Source organism: Sus scrofa, chromosome 8, assembly GCF_054392235.1.
Source record: "Sus scrofa isolate SSC_HxYL_T2T_F1_AM1 chromosome 8, Sscrofa_HxYL_maternal_Yorkshire_Landrace_v2.0, whole genome shotgun sequence".
In the NCBI taxonomy this organism is placed as follows: domain Eukaryota; kingdom Metazoa; phylum Chordata; class Mammalia; order Artiodactyla; family Suidae; genus Sus; species Sus scrofa.
Genome location: NC_139390.1, coordinates 143,260,775 through 143,272,977, shown reverse-complemented (window position 1 = coordinate 143,272,977; position 12,203 = coordinate 143,260,775). Strand labels below are relative to the sequence as shown.

The window sequence follows — 12,203 nt, the reverse complement described above, 5'->3', positions numbered from 1 at the left end:
TGGAAACTTCCATATGGCAGGGGCGGGGCCTTAAAAATACCAAAAGAAAAAAGGTAAAAAAAGATTCTATGCTTACTGGGAGGCCATTAGAAAGTTCTAAGGAAGTGAGGCAATCGAAAATGTTTTCTAGTCGATTCTGACTGCTATGTTAAGAACAGCCCAGGGGCGCGCTGGGCAGGGTGGTGGTGGCAGGGAGAGGATGGAGGTGGCGGTTTGAGGCCTTCCATTCCTCTGTCTGCCGCAGGGAAGACGTTCGGCTTCTCTGCCTTTTCCGGGCTCTTCCCACGGGTGGGGTTGGTTTGGAGCTACTCCTTGACCGGATTTCCACGTCGAAGCTTCTAGCAGGAAACAAGGTACTAAAAAGAGGGCGGGCTGGCTCTGGCACAGTCCATCTCAGATGCCCTCCTTAACCCGGAGTGCCCTTTGGGTCTACACTGCAGAGACTCTCAAAGGGTGAGAGTCAGCAGTCCTGGCCGTCTGGCCTTTTCCCTGTCCTGGTGCAAAACCACCGACGCCTCTCCTGCTGCCGCCGCCAGCGTCTGCACGGACCAGGGCTCCATCCGGAAGGACCTCTGAGCACACCGGCCTCCGGATTCTTTCCTTTTGCCACCAACGCTGCCGCGATGCCTGCCCACGTGTTCCGCAGAGCTCTCCACCCCGAAGCGACTCCGTCAACACCGAACCACAGAGCCTGTGCGTGTCTGGCTGCGTGCACCTGCGCCGAGGTGCCTTATGGTAACGCGTCCTTCACACGACTGGCCGCTCACCTAACACCTGGCCTTTTCTGACCCATAACCACATTTGAAGCTATCCACGTGCCCGCGTGCGCTCGCGTGTGAAAAATATTCACTAAAGAAGTATTAGCAGCAACTACACATAAACTGCTTCTTCATTTTTAGACTTGCAGCTTTTCTTGAGAGGAATTCTAGAGACTCGAAATATTAAAGGGAACATTAAGAGACTTGAAACAAACTACTCCATTACCTAGTGGGAAAGATTTAACTGTCCCCTACAAATACATTATCCCGCTTTTTTTCCTTTACGTTTTTAAAATGAAGGTATAGTTGATTGACAGCAGGTCAATTTCTGCTGTGCAATACAGTGACCCAGGCATACACGTGCATACAATTTCTTCCTCATGGTGTCGCCCTCGTGTTCCACCACAACAGATGGGTGTCACTCTCTTTTCAGGGAGGTGTTGGGAGACATGACCGGTACCTGGCTGATAAGTTACCTTATAAGTAGAAGAGGGAGAAACTCTTATTTTTAGGAAAGATGGTTTAACACAGGCTGGACAAACATATCACAATATGCCACACTTAACTGCACTGCTTTTAAATGAAAGCAAATAGCTCTCTAAGGAAAGTACAAATTGACTTTAGGGAGGAATGGGAAAATCTGACGGCAAAGCTTAGAAAGCATTTTTTTTCTTAATTCTAAGAATATACCGGGTAGAGAAGGTATACGCCTTGGAGACGTATGGAAGGTTTTAGAACATTCCTCTTTGAAAGCAGAGAGAGATCTTGTTTTCAGACTCCCAGGTCCCAGCTTTGTATCTTAAAAAGCACCATAACAATAAGATGAAATAATGTTTTGGAGCTCCCTGGGCTCCCTGGAAGGCACTGTGTAAATCTGGTACATCTTATTAGTGGACTCTGCCCTACACACTGCGCCCGGGTGCTCCAGCTCCTTGGCAAAGAACACCCTGTCTGTTAGAAAGAGTGGGCAAATTAATCCCTATGGGGAAGGAACTTCAGCATTCTTCATGACCACACTGGAGCGAGAAAGCCCTGTAGCACCCGTTTGCATGGGCATCCAATCCCACTTTGACAGCTGCGTTTAAATGAGCCTCAGGTGAAGAAGAAGTAAAGATAAAACTGGACCCTGTCAACACTGATATCACGTCTATGCCCCCACTACCCCAGCGAGCCGAAGATACGGCTCTAACGAGACAAAAGAGGACCCCCTGGAAGAAGGGCTTTAACGGATGGGACATCGCCTGTTCAGTACCAGTGGGGTGTGTCTGTGTCATTTTATAACAGAAGAAACTGTGATAACAGCAGGTAGGAAGAGAGGGAAAAGGGAATCTAAGACAAATAAAATGAGCTTTGCACCGAAGACCATCCAAAGGATGACAAAGAACAATAAAATCCTCGAAGCATTCTGCTGTCTATAAAACCCACAGCTGTGTCTGGCTGGCTCCCGCTCCCGCTCCCGCGCAGCCTCCCCGCCCCCAGCCCTTCCTGCTATACCCTTAAGGCAGAGCCCCTATGAATTGACAATGCTGAATACATGGCTTTCTTTCAAGAAGGTTCATGAATAGATAGAGCAGGGTTGGCAGCTTGGAGGTTTTTCTTTTCCTTTTTTTTGGTTTTGTTTCGAAGCTGCATCACTCCTGCTCGGAAAACCGAACAGCGTTCCTATTCAGCAGCCTCCCCTCCTTTGTGTTCACTGTGCGGATGGGCTCTTAAGGCTTCAGCAGAAATATCTGGACATGAATACAATTTGGAAAGTGAACACAGTGGTGTGCTCGGTTTTTCAACTGTGAAACTCTCAAATTGATGTTTTGGTATTATCAATTCGTGATGGTTTACATACGGAAAGCATAAGCAAAATCAAAACAGCTTATGGATTGCATAATGTAAATCCATAGGATTGCAGGATGTAGTGAGGCATAAATTAAAAAAGAAATCTCCAAGGCTTGAACTTCCACACATGTCACCAAATCAGAGCATTTACACTATGGATGATTTTAAAGGCAGCTCTCGAAAAACACAGACCGGAAAAGGTGCCTGTTAGATTAACTACATGGGGATAAAACAGTGTCTGCAGTTTTGTGGAAGTCAATGAATGCACTTTACCCAAAAAGTAAAACACAACACGAGGCTTCAAAAGATGGAGAGGCAGTCAATGGAAAATTATATTTAAAATAAATATGTAATAGTAATTAAAACTGAAATGCGGAGTTCCCGTCATGGCGCAGCAGAAACGAATCCGGCCAGGAACCACGAAGTTGTGGGTTCGACCCCTGGCCTCGCTCAGTGGGTTAAGGATCCCGCGTTGCCTTGAGCTGTGGTGTAGGTCACAGATGTGGCTCGGATCCAGTGTTGCTGTGGCTCTGATGTAGGCCGGTGGCTACAGCTCTGATTCCACCCCTAGCCTGGGAACCTCCATATGCCGCAGGTGCAGTGCTTAAAAAAAAGACAAAAAAGGATTAAAAAAAAACAAACCTGGAATAGAATGCTAACAATTGGTATAGCTGACCCACTCTCTTGAATTTTAGCAAAATTGACTGAATCCTACCTTAATTGCAAATCCAAGGTCCAAATCAGAACTTGATTCCTTTGTACAATCCAAGTTAATATTAAAAATAATATTGAAAAATAATAAAGATAGCGGCAGATAAAAAGTTAAATTGCTATGATTTGAATATGTGATTTTTGTAATTTGTTTTATAGCTTCATCCATACTTGATATGAATTTCTAACACTCATGAAATCACTCTGAGGTTATTATAACTGTAGCTAGTAAAGCACAAATTAAAAATAAAGCACCGAGAAGGAAAAATTGAACATCTGTGGAGGGATCTTTGCAGTGTACTGTGAGACGCTTCAAGATTTTCACATTTTAAAAATAAATTTCTCCACTTTTCTGGGCAGAGAAGTAACTCGGTACCTGTGTTTCTTAATGTCATTGATTCCGTTCTTCAGGTTTCCCAGTCTTTCTGTCGGATTTTGCCTAAAATAAAAATTTTAAGTCCGTTTAGAATAACTGTGCTTGAGTGAATTTTACATTAAAATTTAACAATTCTTCTTTCTGTATTTTATTTTATTTTTTTGTCTTTTGCAGGGCCACGCCCACAGCATATGGAGGTTCCCAGGCTAGGGGTCGAATCGGAGCTGTAGCCGCCGGCCTCCACCACAGCCACAGTCACACCAGATCCGAGCCGCGTCTGCGACCTACACCACCGCTCACGGCAACACCAGATCCTTAACCCACTGAGTGAGGCCAGGGATCGAACCCACAACCTCATGGTTCCTAGTCGGATTCGCTAACCACTGTGCCACGATGGGAACTCCAGCAATTCTTCTTTCTTTACTCAATTTGTCAACAATAATCCCAGACCAGGCGCCCTTGCGTCAAAGGAGATGGAGAACACTTGCCTGCTCTGTGGGGCCGCAGTCAGCGACAGTCAGGACGTGCCCATCAGACCAGGGACACAGACAGAGGCACCGCCCCTGCTGTCAATGGGCTACGCATAAATGCTTGAAAGAAGGGGAGGATGCTACCTCACCGTTCTGCTAAGGAAACCAAGGAAAGCTTTAGAGCATCACTGACACCTGAGCTGAAATTTTAGAGGCACGCAGAAGGTTCTGCAGGCCACCCACAGCTAGGTTTTACGTTCTAAATTTACTAAATTTCAATGCTTTCTTAAAAGTTCAAATGTGCACAAAAATAGAAAAAAAAAGTCTAAACAAAATTCTAGAGGTCTTCTGGAGGTCTTCCGTTGTAGCGCAGTGGAAACGAATCTGACTAGCATCCACGAGGACGAAGGGTTGATCCCTGGCCTTGCTCAGTGGGTTAAGGATCTGGCATTGCCGTGAGCTGTAGTGCTGGTTGCAGACGCGGCTTGGATCCTGCGATGCTGCGGCTGTGGTGTAGGCCGGCAGCTGTAGCTCTGATTCGACCCCTAGCCTGGGAACCTCCATATGCTTCGGGAGCGGCCCCAAAAAGCCAAAAAAAAAAAAAAAAAGTCTTCTGTTCTCTGATAAATTCTTTTTTTAAATATACACGATTTTTTTCCCATTATAGCTGGTTTATAGCATTCTTTCAATTTTCTACTGTACCGCATGGTGACCCAGTCACACATACATGTACACATTCTTTTTTCTCACATTATGAGTCTCCATCATAAGTGACTAGACATAGTGCTACACAGCAGGATCTCATTGCTAATCCATTCCAAAGGCAGTAGTCCGCATCTATTAGCCCCAAGCTCCCCATCCACCCCACTCCCTTCCCCCCGCCTTGGCAACCACAAGTTTACTCTCCAAGTCCATGAGTTTCTTTTCTGTGGAAAGGTTCATTTGTGTCCTATGTTGAATTCCAGATACAAGTGATATCATATGGTACTTGTCTTTCTCTTCCTGACTTACTTCACTCAGGATGAGAGTCTCTAGTTCCATCAGTTCATTCTTTTTTTCTGGCTGAGTAGTATTCCATTGTGTATATCTACCACATCTTCCTAACCCAATCATCTGTCGATGGACATCTGGGTTGTTTCCATGTCTTGGCTATTGTGAATAGTACTGTAATGAACATGCGGGTGCATATGTGATGTGTCTTTTTCAAGGAAAGTTTTGTCCGGATATATGCCCAGGAGTGGGATTGCTGGGTCATATGGTAGTTCTATGTATAGTTTTCTAAGGCACCTCTATACTGTTCTCCATAGTGGTTGTACCAGCTTACATTCCCACCAACAGTGCAGGAGGGTTCCCTTTTCTCCACACCCCCTCCAGCCCTTGTTATTTGTGGACTTATAATGATGGCCATTCTGACGGGTGTGAGTTTGATAAATTACATTTAATGGTAAGTAGAAATTTGGGGAATTTAAAATAAGGTCAGAGGAGTACATTTTAAATTTATTTGTTTATTTTCTTTTTCAGCCGTACTCCACCCCCGTGGCATATATCGGGAAGTTCCTGGGCGGGGGATTGCATTCAAGCCACAGGTGCAACCTAAGCCAGAGCTGCAGCAACGCCACATCCTTAGCCCACTATGCCACAGTGGGATCTCTGAGGAGTACTTTTTTTAAGATGAAGATTGAAAGAGGGCATATAGCAGTACCTTCTCATCACCACAGATTTTGTCTCAAAATAACAAGGCTGTAAATTATTCCTTTACTAAGTTTTGTTGTTCTTTCTTCCTCTATAACAAGATGATTCTCAAAGACAATCTAACCAGCTGGATCTTTTTTAAGGTACAAGTAGGTAGTGTGCCTCTATAATATGAAGGAAACTCAAACTCCTAGCAAAGACTGCAAAATAGGAACTAATTTTCCTTAAATATAATTTGGCTACACAGAAAAGCACCCAAAGGAAAGACATACCGACTTGTAAAATAGGCAGGAGCAGAAATGAGAGGCTGTCACACTCTCCCCAAGAACAGGGGTTTTAATAGTCTTTCTCACCTGCAGAGTCTCCGAATCAAATCCTCGGGTCGTCTTGTTATCTTCCTGGGAAAATCCATTTTTTCAATTCCTTTGAGAATCAAGTTGTAGGTCATCATTTGGTCAATTCCAGAAAAGGGCGGGCTAGAAAAAAGCCAGAACAGAACCCTAGGACCAGCACCTGAGCCACCTTTACAGCTGGATTTCTTGTCTCCTCCCCACCCCTCTTCCTCTTCCCCTCTCTCCCCAAGGTTGTTTGAGAGCAAATCTGGATATACACTAGAAAACAATTTCATATCCCTTCACAAATGACACATACACATAAAAGTAGTTATTTCATATCCCTTCACAAATGACACATACACATAAAAGTAGGTGATCTGACAAGTGAGGACAAGAGTGTTGTTGTTACTGATTTTTTCTTTTTACTTTTCTTTTTTTTTCTTTAGACACAGTGGATAGGAAAAGCCTCTCTCAGATACTGACAGTCAAGCAGAGGTGAGAATGAACAGCAGTGTGCATGAGCCCACCGTTTTCCTGTAGGCAAAGGATTCCACGTGCAAAAGCCATGAGTCAGGAGTGAACAAGCCGGAGAGGACTGTACGCGTCTAAGACATAAGGGCAACAAGATCCTATAGGCCTGGCGGCTGTGGGAGGACCAGGAAGTACGCTCTCAGTCAGATGATCTAATTCACAGAAGCCCGAGTAAGTGCTCTGGAAATGTGTTGAAAATAAACGGGACGGAAGCAGAGGGGGAGTACGGAAGGCCTGGCAGCCTCGACTAGAACAGGGATGGCACGAGTGGCGCGATGTGGCTGGATTCCGGATGAGTTTCGGTGGGAAAGCCAACCGCATGTGCTAAGAGGGTGACGCAGCGTGGAAGAGAAAGAGAGGTTCCAGACGATGTTAAGGGCTCCGACCTCGGGAATGGAGCTTGTGTTACTAAGAGAAGAAGGACTGAGGCGGGGTGCGGAGCGAGGAGTGCGGGGGGCAGAGCAAGTGGCGAAGGAGAATCAAGAGGAGGGTCTGGAAGATCCAAACACAGACGCCAAGCAGACAGCTGGGCTTGTGAGGCTGACATTCAAGGGAGAGGTTGGGGCTGGAGGGCCGACTCTCAGGCGTTATCAGACAGTATGTGCAGTCATGGGACTTGATGTTATCACTCGAGGAGTGGGGAGACAGAAAAGAGGTCCAGGGCGAAGGGGCCCAGTGACCACTGAAGAGGTCAAGACGCCGAGAAGGAAGCAGCAACGGACACCGGGAGAGCGCGTCTGGCAGGGGGAGAGAAACGAGAGAAAGGCAGGCACAGGACACCTGTGAGCAGAGTACCTGCTAGGATGAGTCAGAAAGTGCTGGAAATAAACCCCTGAATTGGGTAACATGTTAACACACACCCTCTGCCTTTACAAACACTCTCACAGCCAATTAATTGCGCCATTTAAGTTTTAAACATTAAAGGTGATTTCCATGAACGATTCTGCCGCGTCTTGGTCATCCTCAAAGCCTTTGGCTGCCAAGAGGTCCCTCGCTCAGTAATAAACTCTAAACAAGGTGGGTGTACCACCCTTCCACTAATCTCTGTTCCACTTGAGAAGACGACGAGGTAGGAAACAAAAACCATTGCTCCCGTATCTTCAGCATGTGGATATATTTACAGCTATGTTGTGTTTTGGTCTGCTTTTGGTTTTTAGTTCTTTCCTTATTTTCATTTACCTCCTGACTTAAGGGCATTTAAAATGAACTTCTCTCATGCCCTACCCTGAAAGCCTTTACAAAAACAGTTTCTCAACTTCTTTATGACAGCTCAAAGTTACTGAGCTTTAGCAATTCCAAGTTATTGAGAATTTTTTTCCTCTTCCTTATTCCCTCACTTTATTTCCGACCTCTTGCACTGATTTATTCTAGCCTGTAAAGACTGAAATGGCTCCTCTCCAGTTACTGATAAGAGCCATTAGGAACCTTCTACGAAACACTACAACAAATGTTCCAGAGGAGGAAACAAATTCTTGACGTAGAAATCTTTGTGTCCTGAGACCTTAAGCAACTTTCTCTCTGGTGACTGCCTGCAAAAGTTTCTCTTCTTTCCTTCAAAATCTTCAGCAACGAATATGTGAAAACCTTTACAGAAGTTCCCACAGTGGCTCAGGGGGAACGAGCCCAACGAGTATCCGTGAGGATGCGGTGTGAGCCTGGCCTCGCTCAGTGGTTAAGGATCCTTTGCCATGAGCTGTGGAGTAGGTCACAGAAAGCAATTACAGACAATATAAAATAAGCTGTTATATCTATTTGCTCAGTGCACGTGGACAAGGATGAAGAATGGAGCCACAGGTAATCAGACACTGAAATCTGCCGTGTAAAACCTTCAAGAAGATTCTATGAAACTCTCCTTTTGTGAGGTATGTACTGAGAGCGGACTCCGCAGCACTGGGCTCATTCCAGCATTTGTTAGCCGTTCCGGATGCAAATCCTCCCTGAAATCAAGACTGAGACTCTGAGGGTACAGGCTTAAAGGAATGACCAGAGGAGTTCATGGGACATGGAGGTAGAACACGGGAGAGAAAACTCATCTAAATCCTGTGTGTGCATCCACGCGCTATAGTAAAAACCTGTACGTGTAAAAAGGCACAGTGTTTGCTGGAAATGGGTGTCACATTTGGAGTCAGAAGACCTGAGATCGAAGCCCTGATCTTAGGCAGACAGCACTCTGACCCAGTGTTCTAATCTATAGGATTTAAATCATAAAGTAATCATAATACCATTTTAAATCATAAAATAATAAAAACGTTCCTGCTTTAACCTCCACACACGTTTGTGAAGACTAAACTAGATAACACACATGAGTGCTCTGTTAACAGGAAAGGGCTTTACAAAGGTGATGCAATGCACGCATGCGCGCGCGCACGCATATTTAATATTTGGGATCCTGGATTCATTAGCATCTCCCTTCAATCGCATCAGGAATGACAATACGACTTTAACTTGGCTATGTCCTGCTGGTCTTGTCTCTGTTCATTAGCCCCTCTAGAAAGCAGCTGACAAGGGGATTCAAATTGAAATCCAGCAACGTCGCCTTCTCTTAGCATTTCTGGTTAATGATTTATTGGGAAGGTGGCAGAACATGGCTGCATTTAATTGAGCAATGGATTTAACTGAACTGTGATTGCTGTTTTCTCAATTATAAAAAAAAATGAGGAAATACTAACAGCCCCCAACTTCAATTCCTTTTCATATTTTTATGACGGATTCCCAAAACCTTCGCACGCCTGCGATGTGATCTCTAGCGAAAGGCCTTGCATTTTAGGGAAGCCCCAGCAACTCTTCTCCTTTCCTGCACCTTCCTCAACCTTCTTACCATGTCATAGGCCAGAGAGCATACTAGCACCATGGGAAGAGGAAACGGCATCAAGCTTAGTCACAAACATGTCCAAAATGGTAAATTCTTAAATCACACATTTTTATCGCTCGTTATTTTCGCACTTGTCTGAAGAAGAGGCTGCACCCACTCGAAGGAACTTACTTGCCCGTCAGCAGTTCATACACCAGAATTCCCAGGGACCAGAAATCCACGCTGAAGTCATGTCCTTTGTTGAGAATGACCTCAGGGGCTACGTATTCTGGAGTTCCGCAGAACGTCCATGTCTTCTGTCCAGATCCGATCTTTTTAGCAAATCCAAAGTCCACCTGGAAAGGAACATGAAAGAAATTTTCAGAGACCATCAAACCCAGGCTCTTAAGTCTCCCTCTAACTTCTCCAATCTCCGTTCCACCCCTCCTCCTCCCCTTCCCACCACACACACACACACACACACACACACACACACACACTCCGCCGACCCTCTCATTCACTCCTTTGCAGGGCCGGGTGCAAACATCAGCAGCCTGGAGCAAGGTCTCGCACACACCTCTTCGCCCCCGGCCCCAGGGGATGAGCGGAAGGGCTCAGCAAGGGGCGCACGGCAGCGAAGGGGGAGCGCAGGGCAAGCAGGCAAGTAATTCTCAAGTCAGCAGTGGGTTCACTCGGAAGAGAAGAGAAGGGCACGTGCGAGACCCTTGTGCCCTTCAGGACTTCACCAGGAAAAGGAGAAAACACCAGCAGAATTGAGAGGCTGGGAAGGGGCCTCTGTTGAGAAGAATGGGGCTTAAAACTCTGGGCAGTCTTTTAAGAAAACACTCTGCCCAATGCCTGCGCCCTCTGAATGGGGCACTCCAAAGAGAGAGCCAGGCTTATCCCACCTCAACTGGCTGGACTCGGTCCATCTTCGGCCCCTCGTACGGTGCTGGATGGTAGGTAGCACTTACACGAACTGATTTATTCTGAGAAAATATACTCAGCCCTCACGACAGGCCAGGCTCTGCACTAAGTTAAAGAGACAGAGCCGACCCGGAGAAGCTCCGAGCGCGGGGACGGCTCACCCACACATGGCTAATAACATGCCCTGTGGGACGTGACAGAGTGGACTGTGCCAAGGGTGAAGGCACAGGGCCCGCAGACAGGGGCTCCGGGACCACTGGTGAGAGGACGGTTGGGCAGAGGCTTCAGGGACCACAGCTGCGCTGAACCCTGAATGGGGACGGGGAACCCTCCCTGGGGATACGTGGGCGCCACCTCATCCGTCTTTTCAGAATAAGCCACTTGCCCGGGAGGCTAGTCAGTGACCTCCAGGCCCAGAATACAGACAGGAAGGGGCCGGGGCGGCGGAAGGCGGCCCTTGGGGCCAAGGTGTGTACAGGGCGGAAATCCTGCTGGCAGGACACACGGCTGGTTCCCTTGCACAAGAGGGATGGACACGTCCTTCCCTCTCCAACACGCCCAGACAGGATTTTAGTAAAACCACCCTCCATGTCCCCCGGGTAAACAGGCCCGAATGCCACCTGAACTTCGACGCGCACATTTCAACACCTGCTTTACACACGCACTGTGTCAATGCCACGGCAGTCATCCGGGCTAAAGAATGAATCAGGGGAGCGTAGCCAAAGGGGCCTTCGCTTAAAAAAATGAGAGTCGGTGAACCGTAACACCCAAGACTCATTTATTTATTCAAATACGAATATTTAAAATATTTGCTTTGCTTTTCAAAATGTCGTAGAAATTTGCCTTTTTAGTCATACGTTTGGGTATTTATCATACACCAGCAAGGATACTCTTAGTAGAAAGAGGGAATTTAAACAATCTAAGTTGAAGCGGGCTTTCACAGCGTTTTCATCTACGCAGAGTGACTCACAAAGATGACATTTAAGAGATGGCTGGGAATATGATGAAATTAAAATGTGTAACTAGCTGAGATTACTTATCTACTTATTCCTCAGAGAAAGAACCAATATGAAAATCCTAGCTAATTTTATAAAGACTGAAATTTAAAAACTAAGAAAGCAATCTTATAATTGTATTTGCAAGCAGGCATACATATGAATATTACATATATTTTGTTTTTATAACACCCTTTCAGCTCATTTTTAATTTTCCTATTTAAAATTTTTTAATTTTATTTTATTGGTGTATGAGCTGATTTATAAAATCTCTCCACTCTTTCTTCCCATCCAGGTTATTACAAACTACTGAGTAGATTTCCTGTGCGCTTCAGCATGTTCTTGTTCATCATTTATTTCACACGGTGTGTGGAGGTGTTACTCCCACCTCCCAATCCTTAGATTTTCCTTTTAAGGCTGACTGGTAGTTCATTACATATTTAGGAGCGTCTGTCTAGCTCTGAAAGTGATAAATTTTAATTTGATGACCTGGTTTTGCTTTTGAACTTACATACTGACCCAAAGAGATGACAGTAATTACATTAAGATTTTAAGATTTATGAAACTTACCACTTTTCTAATCTCTTCTGACGTTGTCAACTTTTGTCTAACTCATTTGGTTGGAGGAAATTGACCATCAGATCTGTCCAAAGTCATGTGCCAGATAGAGAAGGTCCCAGACCTTCTGATGTGAAGTTCTGTGTATTCTCTATAAAACTCCCACCACCTCTGTCTTGTACCCGCACAGATGCGACCAGGGAAGTCTCGGTCCCTTCTTTAACCCTGA

The 12,203-nt window shown here is 45.6% G+C and overlaps 1 protein-coding gene across 7 annotated transcripts in view; it reads right to left on the bottom strand.

The window, feature by feature from the left end:
• PRKG2 (protein kinase cGMP-dependent 2) overlaps nt 1-12,203 on the bottom strand; it is a 99,756-nt gene that overhangs the window by 5,007 nt on the left and 82,546 nt on the right. For all 7 annotated transcript variants that reach the window (XR_014813506.1, XR_014813507.1, XM_021101892.2 and 4 more), the window contains 3 exons: nt 9,687-9,850; nt 6,191-6,313; nt 3,676-3,738 (listed from right to left, as the gene is read on the bottom strand). Coding sequence is in view for 5 of the 7 variants with exons in the window: in XM_021101892.2 (XP_020957551.1) it covers nt 3,676-3,738; nt 6,191-6,313; nt 9,687-9,850 (350 nt within the window). In the remaining 2 variants the exon portion in view is untranslated. The remainder of the gene's footprint in view (nt 1-3,675; nt 3,739-6,190; nt 6,314-9,686; nt 9,851-12,203) is intronic.